The following is a 17,500-nucleotide window of genomic DNA, read 5'->3' on the forward strand; positions in this document are numbered from 1 at the left end:
GTCACCAACGCTGTGTCCTGGAGGTCAGAGGGCATCAAATACAGGAAGAACGAAGTGTTCCTGGATGTAATAGAGTCAGTCAACCTGCTGGTGAGTTCATGCTTCCTGTACAGCACAGAAATAATTTAGTTTTAATCTTTTTAAAAATGTATTTATTAAACTTGAAGAAACACGAGGCTCAAACTTACACAAAACAATCTGTGACTAATATAGAAACAAGGACTACATCAGCTGTCCAAATAAGATGCTGTTTAATTCATGTTCATTCAACACATAGACCTGCTGGATGAAACAAACAGAGACATCTCTGACAACTTGAATGTGTATTAAAATAATGTAACATACAGTAATATGCAGTCACTTCCTTGGATGATAAGGGTTTAATTAGATCATTTTAACATTTCCTGTAAACTCCGTCACCTCCCATTTTTCTGTTGTAACTGAGGAGTTATTTTGTCATTAAAGCTAGTTTCATTCAGAAAGGCTACTTTAAGCCGTAATACTTTCAGCACAGCTTCTGTTGATGAGAGTTTCTGCGAAGAAATAAAAAAATTGCTATATTGTGGAGATTGCTTGAATTTGCGTTAATTAATGCATTGCACAACTGGGATCTCCTTGACTAACTGTTACTGTCAGGAAAACACACATGCCATATCTATAAGGAGCACGTGAGAGTGATAGAGCAGCAGTGGATGGAGGACGATGTGTCCAAAACGTCTTCCATGTAAAACCTCACACATCTGCAGCGTCTCAGCTCGCACCGGCCCTCGGTGTGGTTCGTACAGACCGTGTGACTCGCTCTCTCCCTGCGTCAGGTGAGTGCCAACGGTAACGTGCTGAGGAGTGAGATTGTGGGCTCCATCAAGATGAGAGTGTTCCTGTCGGGCATGCCGGAGCTGAGGCTGGGCCTCAACGACAAGGTCCTGTTTGAGAACACTGGCCGTGAGTAGACCGCCGACCGCAGCATTAATCAAGTCTTATAAAAGGTCTGCTAGTGCTTCACTAACCTCCTCCGTCCCCGTCCCACTTGTCTCTGTCTATCTCCTCTCTCTTCATCCTCAGGAGGGAAGAGTAAGTCGGTGGAGCTGGAGGATGTGAAGTTCCACCAGTGTGTCCGCCTGTCGCGCTTTGAAAACGACCGCACCATCTCGTTCATCCCCCCCGACGGAGAGTTCGAGCTCATGTCCTACCGCCTCAACACACATGTACGTCAGCAGCAGCACCTAAAGCAGAAAGTTCCACTCCAGAAGGATGCTTTCTATAGAAATCATGGGGAGGGGAGGAAAAGGGAGGGGAAAGGAAAGTCCCACCGGCTCTTGTTCAGCCACACAGTCGGCCTGTCACACCTGTAACTGCCTCTCAAACACAGTCAGAGTCCAACCGTATCAGCACACTTTGTTGTTTCCTATTTGAATCAACATGCAAGATCGCTTCACAAGTGGCCAGCTGTAAGCCGAGTGTTCCCACCTGGCATCTCATGCGTCTCCACCACAGACTGTAAATAAAAGTGTTCGTAGCTTCAGTTCTGTAAAATGGTTCTGATCCAGAAGTGTCTTCAGCTGCAATACCAGCGAGTGCCACTAGAGGTCGGCTCCAAAAAGCCTCCGGCTCCATAGACTCCCATTCAACTTCTCTCATCAAATCCAAAGTGAATAAAATGTGTCCATCAGTTATCTCGGTGTTGTTAGCTAAAGTCACTCCTTCTTATTAGTTTTCTGGAGGTCCATCTGAAAATAATCCCTCATTCATTAGAAAAGAAGATTCCAAAAGCTAATCGAATGTCACGTCTCAGACCACCCCTGAATGAGCAGATCGGATCTCAACACGATCACGGCAGGAGGCGTGTTGACGCAGGGTGGAAATGGGAAATATGACTCTTTATGCTTGTGTTTGGAATTTTTTAAAGAGGTAAACACCAGCAGTGATGATTTCTACTGTATTTGACCTCCTCAGGTAAAACCTCTGATCTGGATCGAGTCAGTCATTGAGAAACACTCACACAGCCGGATTGAGTACATGATCAAGGTAAGGAGCTAGTCCAAAGTTATTAATCATCCTAATTACAATGACGATTGTTTCCGATGTCAACCTTCCAGTCTGCTCCTCCCTCCCGTCCAACAGGCCAAGAGTCAGTTCAAGAGGAGGTCCACAGCCAACAACGTGGAGATCCACATCCCCGTCCCCACTGACGCTGACTCGCCCAAGTTCAAGACCACCGTGGGAAACGTCAAGTGGATCCCAGAGAACAGTGAGATCGTGTGGTCCATCAAGTCCTTCCCTGTACGTCACCACCACACTCATTAGGAATCAATGAGTTGTAATGCTGCACCATGACAGTGTTGGGCATCGTTAGAGTTTGATACAGATATGATTCTTGTGTTCTGTTACAACCCCGTTTCCAAAGAAGTTGGGACGCTGTGTAAAATGTGAATAAAAACAGAATGTGATGATTTGCAAATCATGTAAATTCATATTTAAATGAAATTAGACCAAAGACCACATCAAATGTTGAAACTGATACATTTGATTGTTTTATGAAAAATATGTGCTGATTTTGAATTTGATGGCAGCAACACATCTCAAAAAGGTTGTGACAGGGTCATGTTTACCGCCGTGTTGTATCACTTCTTCTAACAACACTGAGGAGACTATTGTCTGTGTGAACTGTGTTTCCACAAGTGTTCCTGAGCCCATGCAGTGATTTCCACTCCAGAATAGTGTGTTTTTAATGCAGTGCTGCCTGAGGGCCCGAAGATCACCACCATCCAATATTGGTTTCCAGCCTTGTCCCTTGTGTTCAGAGATTTCTCCAGATTCTCTGAATCTTTTAATGATATCATGAACCGTAGACGATGAAATCCACTAATTCTTTGTAGTTTTACGTTGAGGAACATTATTCTCAGATTGTTGAACTATTCAATGGTGCAGTAAAAAGGTTCTGGGTTCGAGCCTTTGCTGGTGGCCTTTCTGTGTGGAGTTTGCATGTTCTCCCTGTGCTTGCGTGGGTTCTCTCCAGGTACCATCGCTTCCTCCCAACATCCAAAAACATGCGTCTCAGGTTAATTGGTGGTTCTACAAATTACCCTCAGGTGTGAATGGTCTGTTTCTGTCTGTGTCTCTATGTGTTGGCCCTATGATGGACTGCTGACCTGTCCAGGTTGTACCCTACCTTCACCCAATGTGAGCTGGGATAGGCTCCTCCATCCTCACCCCCCACCCCCTGTGACCCTGTTCAGGATAAAGCAGGTATAGATGATGGATGGATGGATGTTGCACTATTTTTCTCACAGACTGATGAACCTCTCCCCATCTTCACTGCTGAGAGACTCTGCCTCTCTGAAATCATCTTTTCATTCCATTTCATACATCATGTTACTGATCTGTTGCCAGATAACTTAATTAGTTATGTTTTTGTTTTTTTGTCTTTACACAGCTCGTCTTTTGTTGATCCTGTCACAACTTTTTGGAGACGTGTTGCTCCCATCAAATTCAAAAGGAGCAGATATTTTTAATAAAACAATAACATTTCTCCGTTTCAACATTTGATGTTGTTTTTGGTCTATTTTAATTTAAATATGGGTTTATGTGATTTGAAAATCATTGCATTCTGTTTTTATTTGCATTTTACACAGCCAATCCCCAACTTTTTTTTTAAAGAATCACTGCGTGCTGTCTGCTGTTACTGAAAAGGACTGAACCCAGCAGGTACATTTCAAACGTGTCTCCTCTGTTTCCTGCTGGCTTTCAGGGTGGCAAAGAATATCTGATGAGGGCTCACTTTGGTCTGCCCAGCGTCGAGGCAGAGGACAAAGAAGGCAAGCCTCCGATCAGCGTCAAGTTTGAGATCCCCTACTTCACCACCTCTGGCATCCAGGTAGGAAGCAGCGCGGACACGTCAGTGGTGGGATGTGGAAGAATCAGATGTTCAAGGGTCTCCCTCCTCTGTACACGCGTGTGCAGCCACAGGGAGGCGCTGCTGTCCAATGAACGCAGACGGGTAGCGCTGTCCTGATCCCTGACAGAAAGCCAGCTCCAGAAACAGCAGTAAGGAGGCAGGGCAGCACACGCAGCACGAGACACGTTCAACACATGAACTATGTTGTGTTATTCAAACACACAGAACTTTATTTAACTTGTGTGTGGAACAACACGTTTTTCACATGTTAATCCATGATCTTCAGGTTTCCTTCGGTGTCAGCATCAGCATGGTGTACCTTTAACAGGTACTGAAGGAATTGTTCCTAAAATTGTTCCACATGGTGAAAGCAGCAGCTGTCGTTCCTCCCTCGCTGTGCATGACTTCACATTTATACAATTACCACTGTGCATACTGAAGTGAGGCTTTGGGGAGAGTTTGCATCCTTCCTGCTGTCATCTCTGAGGAACCGTTTCATTTCAACCCCACGGTGAGTCCATGGTGTCAGATGAAGCTGGTATCATCCAAAATGGTTGGATGTCTCTCTGCTCTCCCCTCACTAGATGTTCTCCACCTCTGGTTCTGTTAACAGATGTTCTCCACCTCTGATCCTGGTTCTGTCGGAGGTTTCTTCCTGTTAAAGGGAGTTTTTGATTGATCTGTAGCGCTCCGCTGGGGACTGAAGGGGAGCGCCGTTCTTCCTGTTATCTTCAGGGAGCCACAGCTCGGTCCCGTGTAGCTCCATGAGATGTGAGACACACAGGAATGAAACACAGGAGAAAGAAAAGCTGCCGAGGAACAACTGGGATGAGTCAGAACTGAGGAAACACGGTGATGGTGAAGACATCGGTTTAAAACATGAGTGGGATGAAGCTGTCACAGCTGGAGGTTCGGACCACCGACCGCTCCAACACCCGCAGTGTCCAAAGGTTTGAGACCTGGTTTAATGAAGATCAGCCTGCTGGATCAACTCAAGAGGCCTGATTCTTTATTATGAGCCCATCAAATGCAACATCAGCAGATGTGGAGTATTTCTGATGAAACTCAGCCATGAACAAACTCAGAGCTGCAACAGAAGAAATGTTCTGCTGCTGATGGAGAACTGTCTTGATACAGATAGATGTAAGAGTTCAGGGCGGTCTGGTAGGTCCTGTTGCACTTATATGATGTACATATGTACATATGTATATATATGATGGGCTACTCACATTGAAACAATACGGTTCAGAAGCTGCTGTCTTTCCGCTGACGGCGGTGCAGCGGTCCCTGTACAGGATAAAGTTGATAGAACTGCTCGATACCATTCCTTCATTTTTGAGCGGTTGTGGTTCCAACGCTGCTTTTTTTTTTTTTTTTTTTTATAACATCCGGGAAACAGAAAAGACTGACCTGTGACTGACCTGTTAACTCATGTTTAGTGCTTCTGAAAGCATCCAGCAGTTTGTTTATATGTCCAGGTAGTGTCAGGAGATGTGTGAGGGGTGTGAAACCTCCTGTCAGCTCTGGACTGCATCATATTTCATGCTGATGCCTCATGTGCAGGTTCAGAGCACCAGAGCTGAGAAAATGATTGGAAGGAGCAGTAATAAACCTGAAGGTGACGCTGTGCGGTCACAGTGGATTACTGCTCAGCTCTTAGAGGGCATCAGAGGAAATGGATTGTTGTTAGTTTAGTTTAAGTGCAAAAAGAAACTGCAGCGAGTCAGTTGTTGGGAGTTGAACCACAAACCTCCTAGAGCACAGCAGGCTCATTGTGAAACCAAAGCCTGAGAGGCAGCCTTCAATTAGCCCGAAGACTTTTCATCATCACGGACCCAGATCTGCTTCTTCCCCGGCCACACTCCCCTCACAGGCTCAACCTCAACTAATGGCACCTTGTAAAGATGTGTGTGTGTGTGGGGGGAGGGGGGACGTGGAGGGGGAGCCACAGGGTCCTAAAAATAACTGCATGGACTCAATCAATGGAGACATCCTTAGAGAGATGCTGACATTAGCTGCTACACAGCCTGCTGTGTGGTCTGAGGCAATAACCTCACTGGTATCACACACACACACACACACACACACACACACACACACACACACACACACACACACACACACACACACAACCTCCAGCAGAAGCCTGTTGAAGCTGGTTTCCTCCTGCAGAAGCGTGCTGAAGCTGGTTTCCTCCTACAGAAGCGTGCTGAAGCTGGTTTCCTCCTACAGAAGCGTGCTGAAGCTGGTTTCCTCCTACAGAAGCGTGCTGAAGCTGGTTTCCTCCTACAGAAGCGTGCTGATGCTGGTTTCCTACTGCAGAAGCGTGTTGAAGCTGGTTTCCTCCTACAGAAGCGTGCTGAAGCTGGTTTCCTCCTACAGAAGCGTGCTGAAGCTGGTTTCCTACTGCAGAAGCGTGCTGATGCTGGTTTCCTCCTGCAGAAGCGTGCTGAAGCTGGTTTCGTCCTGCAGAAGCGTGCTGAAGCTGGTTTCCTACTGCAGAAGCGTGCTGAAGCTGGTTTCCTACTGCAGAAGCGTGCTGATGCTGGTTTCCTCCTGCAGAAGCGTGCTGAAGCTGGTTTCCTCCTGCAGAAGCGTGCTGAAGCTGGTTTCCTCCTACAGAAGCGTGTTGAAGCTGGTTTCCTCCTGCAGAAGCGTGCTGAAGCTGGTTTCCTCCTACAGAAGCGTGCTGAAGCTGGTTTCCTCCTACAGAAGCGTGCTGAAGCTGGTTTCCTCCTGCAGAAGCGTGCTGAAGCTGGTTTCCTCCTACAGAAGCGTGCTGAAGCTGGTTTCCTAATGCAGAAGCGTGCTGAAGCTGGTTTCGTCCTGCAGAAGCGTGCTGAAGCTGGTTTCCTACTGCAGAAGCGTGCTGAAGCTGGTTTCCTCCTGCAGAAGCGTGCTGAAGCTGGTTTCCTAATGCAGAAGCGTGCTGATGCTGGTTTCCTCCTGCAGAAGCGTGTTGAAGCTGGTTTCCTCCTGCAGAAGCGTGCTGAAGCTGGTTTCCTCCTACAGAAGCGTGCTGAAGCTGGTTTCCTCCTGCAGAAGCGTGCTGAAGCTGGTTTCCTACTGCAGAAGCGTGTTGAAGCTGGTTTCCTCCTGCAGAAGCGTGCTGAAGCTGGTTTCCTCCTACAGAAGCGTGCTGAAGCTGGTTTCCTACTGCAGAAGCGTGCTGATGCTGGTTTCCTACTGCAGAAGCGTGTTGAAGCTGGTTTCCTCCTACAGAAGCGTGCTGAAGCTGGTTTCCTCCTACAGAAGCGTGCTGAAGCTGGTTTCCTACTGCAGAAGCGTGCTGATGCTGGTTTCCTCCTGCAGAAGCGTGCTGAAGCTGGTTTCGTCCTGCAGAAGCGTGCTGAAGCTGGTTTCCTCCTGCAGAAGCGTGCTGAAGCTGGTTTCCTACTGCAGAAGCGTGCTGATGCTGGTTTCCTCCTGCAGAAGCGTGTTGAAGCTGGTTTCCTCCTGCAGAAGCGTGCTGAAGCTGGTTTCGTCCTGCAGAAGCGTGTTGAAGCTGGTTTCGTCCTGCAGAAGCGTGCTGAAGCTGGTTTCCCACTGCAGAAGCGTGCTGAAGCTGGTTTCGTCCTGCAGAAGCGTGCTGAAGCTGGTTTCCTCCTGCAGAAGCGTGCTGATGCTGGTTTCCTCCTGCAGAAGCATGCTGAAGCTGGTTTCCTACTGCAGAAGCGTGCTGAAGCTGGTTTCCTCCTGCAGAAGCGTGCTGAAGCTGGTTTCCTAATGCAGAAGCGTGCTGATGCTGGTTTCCTCCTGCAGAAGCGTGTTGAAGCTGGTTTCCTCCTGCAGAAGCGTGCTGAAGCTGGTTTCCTCCTACAGAAGCGTGCTGAAGCTGGTTTCCTCCTGCAGAAGCGTGCTGAAGCTGGTTTCCTACTGCAGAAGCGTGTTGAAGCTGGTTTCCTCCTGCAGAAGCGTGCTGAAGCTGGTTTCCTCCTACAGAAGCGTGCTGAAGCTGGTTTCCTACTGCAGAAGCGTGCTGATGCTGGTTTCCTACTGCAGAAGCGTGTTGAAGCTGGTTTCCTCCTGCAGAAGCGTGCTGAAGCTGGTTTCCTCTTGCAGAAGCGTGCTGAAGCTGGTTTCGTCCTGCAGAAGCGTGTTGAAGCTGGTTTCCTCTTGCAGAAGCGTGTTGAAGCTGGTTTCCTCCTGCAGAAGCGTGCTGAAGCTGGTTTCCTCCTGCAGAAGCGTGCTGAAGCTGGTTTCCTCCTACAGAAGCGTGCTGAAGCTGGTTTCGTCCTACAGAAGCGTGCTGAAGCTGGTTTCCTCCTACAGAAGCGTGCTGAAGCTGGTTTCCTCCTACAGAAGCGTGCTGAAGCTGGTTTCCTCCTGCAGAAGCGTGCTGAAGCTGGTTTCCTCCTGCAGAAGCGTGCTGAAGCTGGTTTCCTCCTACAGAAGCGTGCTGAAGCTGGTTTCCTCCTACAGAAGCGTGCTGAAGCTGGTTTCCTACTGCAGAAGCGTGCTGATGCTGGTTTCCTCCTACAGAAGCGTGTTGAAGCTGGTTTCCTACTGCAGAAGCGTGCTGAAGCTGGTTTCCTCCTGCAGAAGCGTGCTGAAGCTGGTTTCCTAATGCAGAAGCGTGCTGATGCTGGTTTCCTCCTGCAGAAGCGTGTTGAAGCTGGTTTCCTCCTGCAGAAGCGTGCTGAAGCTGGTTTCCTCCTACAGAAGCGTGCTGAAGCTGGTTTCCTCCTGCAGAAGCGTGCTGAAGCTGGTTTCCTACTGCAGAAGCGTGTTGAAGCTGGTTTCCTCCTGCAGAAGCGTGCTGAAGCTGGTTTCCTCCTACAGAAGCGTGCTGAAGCTGGTTTCCTACTGCAGAAGCGTGCTGATGCTGGTTTCCTACTGCAGAAGCGTGTTGAAGCTGGTTTCCTCCTGCAGAAGCGTGCTGAAGCTGGTTTCCTCTTGCAGAAGCGTGCTGAAGCTGGTTTCGTCCTGCAGAAGCGTGTTGAAGCTGGTTTCCTCTTGCAGAAGCGTGTTGAAGCTGGTTTCCTCCTGCAGAAGCGTGCTGAAGCTGGTTTCCTCCTGCAGAAGCGTGCTGAAGCTGGTTTCCTCCTACAGAAGCGTGCTGAAGCTGGTTTCGTCCTACAGAAGCGTGCTGAAGCTGGTTTCCTCCTGCAGAAGCGTGCTGAAGCTGGTTTCCTCCTGCAGAAGCGTGCTGAAGCTGGTTTCCTCCTACAGAAGCGTGCTGAAGCTGGTTTCGTCCTGCAGAAGCGTGCTGAAGCTGGTTTCCTCCTGCAGAAGCGTGTTGAAGCTGGTTTCCTCCTGCAGAAGCGTGCTGAAGCTGGTTTCCTCCTACAGAAGCGTGCTGAAGCTGGTTTCCTCCTACAGAAGCGTGCTGAAGCTGGTTTCTTACTGCAGAAGCGTGCTGAAGCTGGTTTCCCCCTGCAGAAGCGTGCTGAAGCTGGTTTCGTCCTGCAGAAGCGTGCTGAAGCTGGTTTCCCACTGCAGAAGCGTGCTGATGCTGGTTTCCTACTGCAGAAGCGTGTTGAAGCTGGTTTCCTCCTGCAGAAGCGTGCTGAAGCTGGTTTCCTCCTGCAGAAGCGTGCTGAAGCTGGTTTCCTACTGCAGAAGCGTGTTGAAGCTGGTTTCCTCCTACAGAAGCGTGCTGAAGCTGGTTTCCTACTGCAGAAGCGTGCTGATGCTGGTTTCCTACTGCAGAAGCGTGTTGAAGCTGGTTTCCTCCTGCAGAAGCGTGCTGAAGCTGGTTTCCTCTTGCAGAAGCGTGCTGAAGCTGGTTTCGTCCTGCAGAAGCGTGTTGAAGCTGGTTTCCTCTTGCAGAAGCGTGTTGAAGCTGGTTTCCTCCTGCAGAAGCGTGCTGAAGCTGGTTTCCTCCTGCAGAAGCGTGCTGAAGCTGGTTTCCTCCTACAGAAGCGTGCTGAAGCTGGTTTCGTCCTACAGAAGCGTGCTGAAGCTGGTTTCCTCCTGCAGAAGCGTGCTGAAGCTGGTTTCCTCCTACAGAAGCGTGCTGAAGCTGGTTTCCTACTGCAGAAGCGTGCTGATGCTGGTTTCCTCCTGCAGAAGCGTGTTGAAGCTGGTTTCGTCCTGCAGAAGCGTGCTGAAGCTGGTTTCCTACTGCAGAAGCGTGCTGAAGCTGGTTTCCTACTGCAGAAGCGTGCTGATGCTGGTTTCCTCCTGCAGAAGCGTGCTGAAGCTGGTTTCCCCCTGCAGAAGCGTGCTGAAGCTGGTTTCCTCCTGCAGAAGCGTGCTGAAGCTGGTTTCCTACTGCAGAAGCGTGCTGAAGCTGGTTTCGTCCTGCAGAAGCGTGCTGATGCTGGTTTCCTCCTGCAGAAGCGTGCTGAAGCTGGTTTCCTACTGCAGAAGCGTGCTGAAGCTGGTTTCCTCCTGCAGAAGCGTGCTGATGCTGGTTTCCTCCTGCAGAAGCGTGCTGAAGCTGGTTTCCTACTGCAGAAGCGTGCTGAAGCTGGTTTCCTCCTGCAGAAGCGTGCTGAAGCTGGTTTCCTAATGCAGAAGCGTGCTGATGCTGGTTTCCTCCTGCAGAAGCGTGTTGAAGCTGGTTTCCTCCTGCAGAAGCGTGCTGAAGCTGGTTTCCTCCTACAGAAGCGTGCTGAAGCTGGTTTCCTACTGCAGAAGCGTGTTGAAGCTGGTTTCCTCCTGCAGAAGTGTGCTGAAGCTGGTTTCCTCCTACAGAAGCGTGCTGAAGCTGGTTTCCTACTGCAGAAGCGTGCTGATGCTGGTTTCCTACTGCAGAAGCGTGTTGAAGCTGGTTTCCTCCTGCAGAAGCGTGCTGAAGCTGGTTTCCTCCTGCAGAAGCGTGTTGAAGCTGGTTTCCTACTGCAGAAGCGTGTTGAAGCTGGTTTCCTCCTACAGAAGCGTGCTGAAGCTGGTTTCCTACTGCAGAAGCGTGCTGATGCTGGTTTCCTACTGCAGAAGCGTGTTGAAGCTGGTTTCCTCCTGCAGAAGCGTGCTGAAGCTGGTTTCCTCCTGCAGAAGCGTGTTGAAGCTGGTTTCCTCCTGCAGAAGCGTGCTGAAGCTGGTTTCCTCCTACAGAAGCGTGCTGAAGCTGGTTTCCTACTGCAGAAGCGTGTTGAAGCTGGTTTCCTCCTGCAGAAGTGTGCTGAAGCTGGTTTCCTCCTACAGAAGCGTGCTGAAGCTGGTTTCCTACTGCAGAAGCGTGCTGATGCTGGTTTCCTACTGCAGAAGCGTGTTGAAGCTGGTTTCCTCCTACAGAAGCGTGCTGAAGCTGGTTTCCTCCTACAGAAGCGTGCTGAAGCTGGTTTCCTCCTGCAGAAGCGTGTTGAAGCTGGTTTCCTCCTGCAGAAGCGTGCTGAAGCTGGTTTCCTCTTGCAGAAGCGTGCTGAAGCTGGTTTCCTCCTGCAGAAGCGTGCTGAAGCTGGTTTGCTCCTGCAGAAGCGTGTTGAAGCTGCAGTGAGACACGAGTCGTCTCGGCCTCTTTGTTACTTCGACTCTGCTGATTGATGATCCCCTGATTGGAAAAGCTGGAAATCCTCCCGCTCCATGTGGAAGGGATGAAAACACCAGCTGTATTTATGTGATGTGAGCTGTGCTGCCGGAGGACGTTTGTTCGGGTGTTACATCTCTGACTTCCTGAACCGACCAGTTCCAGCATTTCATCTTGGGCAGAGATTTAAGAGGCGGCTCCTTGCTACATGAACATGTGAACATCTTTACAGCTCTCGGTGGAAGTGGTGACGTTTGTATTGTGTGGAGATCCTAACTGTCGTCTCCCGTTTCTGCCTCCGCTCCCGATCGTCACCGCTTCACTCGCTGCGTTCATGCCGTTGGAATCACGCTGCGGTTTCAGTCCTCATGTACCAGATCTGGGTGATTCAGTCTGACACTTTTAGTGTTTGTCGTTATTCGGTCGGTGGCCGTGCCCTGTAACGGTCTGCTTCTGGTTCAGGAGAGTTGGAGGCTGCTGGTGCACATCCTCTCCACTGATCACACTGACTGTAGGTTTTGTTCATTTCATGTTAACTTCATTAGAATAAACCTTTTTATTTATGGACCCTGCATCTCGTACTGTTGGATGAGACACTTCCTCTTTTCATTGTCCTGTGATCCTTCACACTCCCGTCGTCTGTTTTGTCGACGACGATCCTTTTAAACAAGTTCCCAGGTCGGGTTAGTCGAACGTATCTGGAGGAGAAAACATGAAAAGGATTTCCAGACTGTCTGTTGGTCCTTTATTCATGTTGCCTCCTCTGCTTCACTTCAAGCTGCTGAGTTTATTTCTGATGTTTCTACATGGTGACTCAACTTTCTGTCGATTTTGATTCTGATTAGATTTTTGGGGTCAAAGGTCACTGTAACCTAAAACAGATCCCAACTGCTTCTTCACATCGGACGGTAAACCATCGGCACTCATGATAAAAAGTGAAGTCTGTAGTTGATCGAAGAACTTCCTGCTCAAACAGCGGTATGCTCTGCTACCTGTGCTCCTGCTAACTCCTCACTTTTACTTCCAAACACATTTTATTTGCTGTGAATTGAATCACCTTTGAGTTTTATCAGGTGCAGACCTCTTATTCCTCTAAAAACCTGAGCCAGTAAAACATTTCTCCTCACTGCGTGGAATAAACATGCTGCCCTGTGGTGAGAAACCCGGCTCGTGTTGTTTCCACGTGTTTTCCATCGTTTATTGGCCAACATGTTGGACTTTTGTTGTGTAATCCTCTGGAATGCCAAGTAACTGAGTACTCTCGAGTACTGTATTAGATTACATTCTTCACATGTGTCCAACACCTGCACAGTGTGTAACTTTTATATGAAAACATGTAGTCACTTCATAAAACGCACGCATTTTTCAACCATCTTTAAGCAATTACAGCTCACAGGTTGGACCGCTGACAACTTCAGCTGAGTCCACAGAGGTGGATATGTTTCCAAGAGCCTGAGAGTACAGCGCTGTAAACAGAACCGTGAGGCCGGAGGAGCTGCTGGACCTGACCCGCCTCTGTCTCCCTGCACAGGTACGCTACCTGAAGATCATCGAGAAGAGCGGCTACCAGGCGCTGCCCTGGGTCCGATACATCACTCAGAACGGAGGTGAGGACGCATACACACAATTACACCCACCGCAAAGTTGTTTTTCTTCATTTTTATTTTGAACAAACTGATGATGTAAAACCACTAAACTTCAGTTGTGATGGGATATTTTCTCAAAGAGGATATAAAAATAAAAAAAACAATTATTTCCAGGTGCTTACAACAGAAGTTTACAACATTATACAGAGGAACCCAACAATTCAACAATTCCCTCATAAACCAGAAGAAAAAAACCCTCCTCTTTAAAGGAGACAAATTCCAACAGCTGGAAGGAAAAACTCCTTTTTAACAGGAAGAAACCTCCGACAGAACCAGACTCAGGCTCAGCAGCCGAATTTCGTCAAATATATCTATTATTCTGCAGGTGGTAAAGTTTCTTGACAAATTCAGACAAAGGGGACAACAGAGAAAATACTCGCAGGTTGGTGGAGTTCAATGAAATCTAAGATTTACTGTTTGATGGAAGCAAATCTAAGAGTTGGTTTCCATGGAAAGTGCCTCTGATAAGATCCCAAGACTCCCTTTTTTACATCTCAAACATACAAGCCTTATGGTGTGGCTAGAAATCAGCCTTTAATACTCAAAAGATAACCACACCTTGTGATATATAATATCCCTGCTGCAGGTTCCGTGTGCATCTCTGTCGAGCTGCGACATATTTTTGGTATCACAGTACTGAGGTTCAACACCTGGTTCTGTTGATGACTGTCACCAATCAGAGAAAGAAAACATGCATTCATATCAACCATCACCCATCAGTGATGTCATCGTTGGTTTGTGAACGTTATGAATCCTCCAGTTCAGATTTTGTCCATCACCATCTTGTTAGTTCGGAGCGGTTTGGAGCAGGAAGTGACCATATTTGGACGAGCTGGGGGAGGAGCCAGCGGTGGATCTGACCGATCTGATTGGAAACCTGACGATACTACGTCCCGCCCACCGATAGCTGTAACCTGACTGCACCACAGGCCTGTCAATCAAACAGACACGCCCCCAAAAACAGGTGTTCTTGAATCTTCTTTTCTAATGAATGAGGGATTATTTTCAGATGGACCTCCAGAAAACTAATAAGAAGGAGTGACTTTAGCTAACAACACCGAGATAACTGATGGACACATTTTATTCACTTTGGATTTGATGAGAGAAGTTGAATGGGAGTCTATGGAGCCGGAGGCTTTTTGGAGCCGACCTCTAGTGGCACTCGCTGGTATTGCAGCTGAAGATACTTCAGCATCGATCTAATTTTTCAGACCCAGAAGATACGAACACTTTTATATCCAGTCTGTGATCGTATGTGACAGAATTGTGCTTTAAAACCATTAAAAGTTGCTCTTTGATTGTGGTAAAAAGTGGATGAGAGAAAACAGTTTTCTGCAGAGGTGTTCAGACTTTCCCCTGCAAGCAGCTCGGACCAACCTGCAGCTCGCAGGTCAGCAAGGGACGAAGGTAGAAAAGCCCTCTGGGAGCCCACGTGCACAGGCCTGGACGGCCGTGCACGGCTCTGCTGCCAAATGTTTGTGTTCACTCTCGGCTCTGGGTTTCTGCCAAAGCCCACAGCCGAGGAATGTTTCAGGAATGCTCACACACAAGAAGGGGAATTCTGCCTCGGCCGATTGGGACGAACAACCCAGATTTTAACAGTCTGTCTGTTTCTCTCCTCAGTTTGATGAGATCCAGTAAAATAAGCCACATGACTTCTGTCGTATGGAGAGCAGATCTCATGCTGTGGAGCTCGGGGCTTTGGTGGGTGGATCTCTGCACACGATTCCGGCCAGTAGATGACGAAATCTAAATATCCTCCAAAGACGCGCTCAGATATTTGTGAACTAGATCTACTAAAAGCAGTCGATGTTGCTCTTTAAACTGATTATTTTCTGTTCAGGTTATTTGTCCAAACAGAACAGTTGGAGAACTGGGTTAGGGTTAGAGAGACTATATCAATGAGAAGTGTCATGGTGTGCTCACACAGGTTCTGGTTGATGTTAACTGTCCGTCAGCTCTCTGCCATTCATTCATTTTACAGATACCGAGATGAAAATAAGTTGATGCAGTTAAAAGACTCAGTCAGTCCACTCCATCCTCACACTGAGAGCACAATAACCAGGCAATAACCAATTAACTTACAGTTATTCTTGGTATCCTAGCTACAGTTATTACCTGCATTTAAAAAAGGAGCCCCAGTGAACTAGTTTAGTTTTCTACATGCAGACGATTCCAGTTCAAAATCAATGCTAGGTAAAAATAAATCTGAATAATCTTTATTTTGTGTCTCTAAAGATGAAAGATTTAAATGTCAAATAACATTCTCATTTTATTTTGATAGGATTTTGTGCTGTTTACCGTCTTACCTGAAGCAGTGATGTACTGATGGGAGCTGAACTGGCACACAGCTTCATTTTAAACTCCCTGCCTTCTCCTTTAGCCCGGGCCTCGGGCTCTGATGTGGTTCCTCCACTTAATGGGCCATTTAGCTGCTGATGGCACGTGGCAGACGACATGCGTGTGTGTGGTGTGACACGGTGACGCCACTCCAGGAAAGCTGCGGCTTCTCCCCTGCACCGGCGTTCACCACCTGTGTGTGTGTGTGTGTGTGTGTGTGTGTGTGTGTGTGTGTGTGTGTGTGTGTGTGTGTGTGTGTGTGTGTGTGTGTGTGTGTGTGTGTGTGTGTGTGTGTGTGTGTGTGTGTGTGTGTGAAGAACACACACAGATATACAAAAACCCCATAAATGTCTGCTCTGCATGCATTCTTACTCAGAGAGAAGGGGAGAGGGGCGTATTTAGTAACTCAAATTAAAGACCTCCCGTGAGGTTTTTCAGTTGAAGGACCCTCTTTAAACAGTAAGCTACCAATTATCAGCAGCCGCCAGCGCTACCCGTCTATTACCACATCCAGAGGAGAAGTGGGGACCTCAGCTGTCTTCCTCTCCTCCCTTTCATGTTCACTCGCTACAAAGCCTTGTAGGAAACCATTGGCAGTGTTTGATGGTTACATGACAGGCAGTTGGAGCTGTGGTTAGAGGAGGGGGAGACACACAGCCGTGCTACAATTAGATATTCACTAAAAGTCTCCAGGCGGCTGCTGGACTGGTTTGCTGCGCTGCGGTACCCAGCAGGTCCATCAAGCTGCTTGAGGCTTTGCATGTATGTCATATGTTTCCTTTCTAGACCTCCGGTACAGAAAACGCTGTCTGACTTCTCCTCAGACACAAACTTACAGCGATTATTATCTTTATCAGTGGACAGGAAATCCAAATTTTCCAATTTACCAAAATGTAATTGTGCTGTCAGGTTAGGGAGAGAAAACAGGTTCAGATCTAACCTGCTTCACAAACTTCTGCTACTTATTTTATCTTCACCTCATGGAAACAGTTTGTCTTCTAAATTTAAAGATCACTATAGCTTTCATACACAATCCTAATTCAGATTTCCCCAATACGTGTCCTCCAGGTTCCTAATGAGCCAGAAGAATCTATTTCATAATAATAGGAGGATCATCGAGGGGACGTAATCACCTGATGAATCCTGGAACGAAGCTCAGACGAGATGTTAGCATAAGCAGATCAAGTGCTGAACTATCGGTGTGACTCAGATTATAGTCTTGTACCATACAACCAGAATATATTCCAGCGCACACAAGGACTGGAGCTGACGTCGTCGGGCTCCAACACAAACAGACATTTGGGTTTAGGTTTAGAGTCAGGATGAAGTTAGACAGGGGGAGGTTTGTGTGATATACTCCACTGAATGTTGTCAGTTGGAAATAGGGTTTTTGGTGTTTGTGTGCATGTGTCTGCGTGTGTGTGTGTGTGCAGGTTTTCCTATGGTTATGAGGAGCAATTTTGGTTGAAACCGTATTTATGAGGACCAACACGTGAGGGTAGTAAAGCCGGTGTTACCTGTGTGTTTATGTGGGTGTGGCTACGCTTATTTGCAGTTAAGCATGAGCGGTTCTTGGATCCTACTGGGCGTAGACCTCGAGTTAGTTTCAAATGATTGGAGCAGATTTAACCGATCGGTGTGCACCGAGACTCCACCACTGCTCCAAATACATGCAGAAAATAAACACTGCACTTCCACGTCACCATACTTCCCCACTGACACTGGTCTGTGATTGGTCCGCCCGTCAGAGTGGCTGAACAAACGTTAACGTGACCGTTGGTCAGGTTAGAAGTAAGTTTGGGTTATTTTAAAGGTAATTCATTATGTCTATGAATGTCCTCACAAAGGTAGCTGTACAAAATAACTGTGTATATGTGTGTTGTGTTGTGTGTGTGTGTGTGTATGTATGTATATATGTATGTATGTATGTGTGTGTGTTATGTGTGTGTGTGTATGTGTGTGTGTTATGTGTGTGTGTGTGTGTGTGTGAGCATCAACAACATATGGTATCTGGTATGAAACACCACTCTTAATGGAATCTGGCAGGTAATTTCTGTAAACTCACTTTCACATGTTGGTAGAATTACAGATGTGCCAGCACATTTTACGACACAGCTGTGCTATTGTTTCCAGAGTACCCCTGGTTGCCCCTAGCAACCCTCAGAAACACACGGCTGCCGTGAGCTTTGGCTCTAATTGCTCTTA

At 47.8% G+C, this 17,500-nt stretch overlaps 1 protein-coding gene across 3 annotated transcripts in view; it reads left to right on the forward strand.

Annotated features, from left to right (window-relative positions):
* The window catches only part of LOC138199102 (AP-1 complex subunit mu-1), a 32,396-nt gene that overhangs the window by 3,879 nt on the left and 11,017 nt on the right, over positions 1 to 17,500 (forward strand). The window contains exons 5-11 of one of the 3 annotated variants that reach the window (XM_069151042.1): positions 1 to 90; positions 816 to 942; positions 1,063 to 1,205; positions 1,954 to 2,025; positions 2,122 to 2,280; positions 3,749 to 3,874; positions 12,841 to 12,916. The exon at positions 1 to 90 is cut by the window's left edge and continues 58 nt beyond it. In XM_069151042.1, coding sequence (XP_069007143.1) covers positions 1 to 90; positions 816 to 942; positions 1,063 to 1,205; positions 1,954 to 2,025; positions 2,122 to 2,280; positions 3,749 to 3,874; positions 12,841 to 12,916 — 793 coding nt within the window. Of the gene's footprint in view, positions 91 to 815; positions 943 to 1,062; positions 1,206 to 1,953; positions 2,026 to 2,121; positions 2,281 to 3,157; positions 3,243 to 3,748; positions 3,875 to 12,840; positions 12,917 to 17,500 lie in introns of those variants that run through there. The other 2 variants (XM_069151043.1, XM_069151044.1) reach the window with 2 other exon arrangements.

Source organism: Embiotoca jacksoni, unplaced genomic scaffold (assembly GCF_022577435.1).
Source record: "Embiotoca jacksoni isolate LCO1_2020_lvr unplaced genomic scaffold, fEmbJac1.0.p SCAF_16, whole genome shotgun sequence".
Taxonomy (NCBI): domain Eukaryota; kingdom Metazoa; phylum Chordata; class Actinopteri; family Embiotocidae; genus Embiotoca; species Embiotoca jacksoni.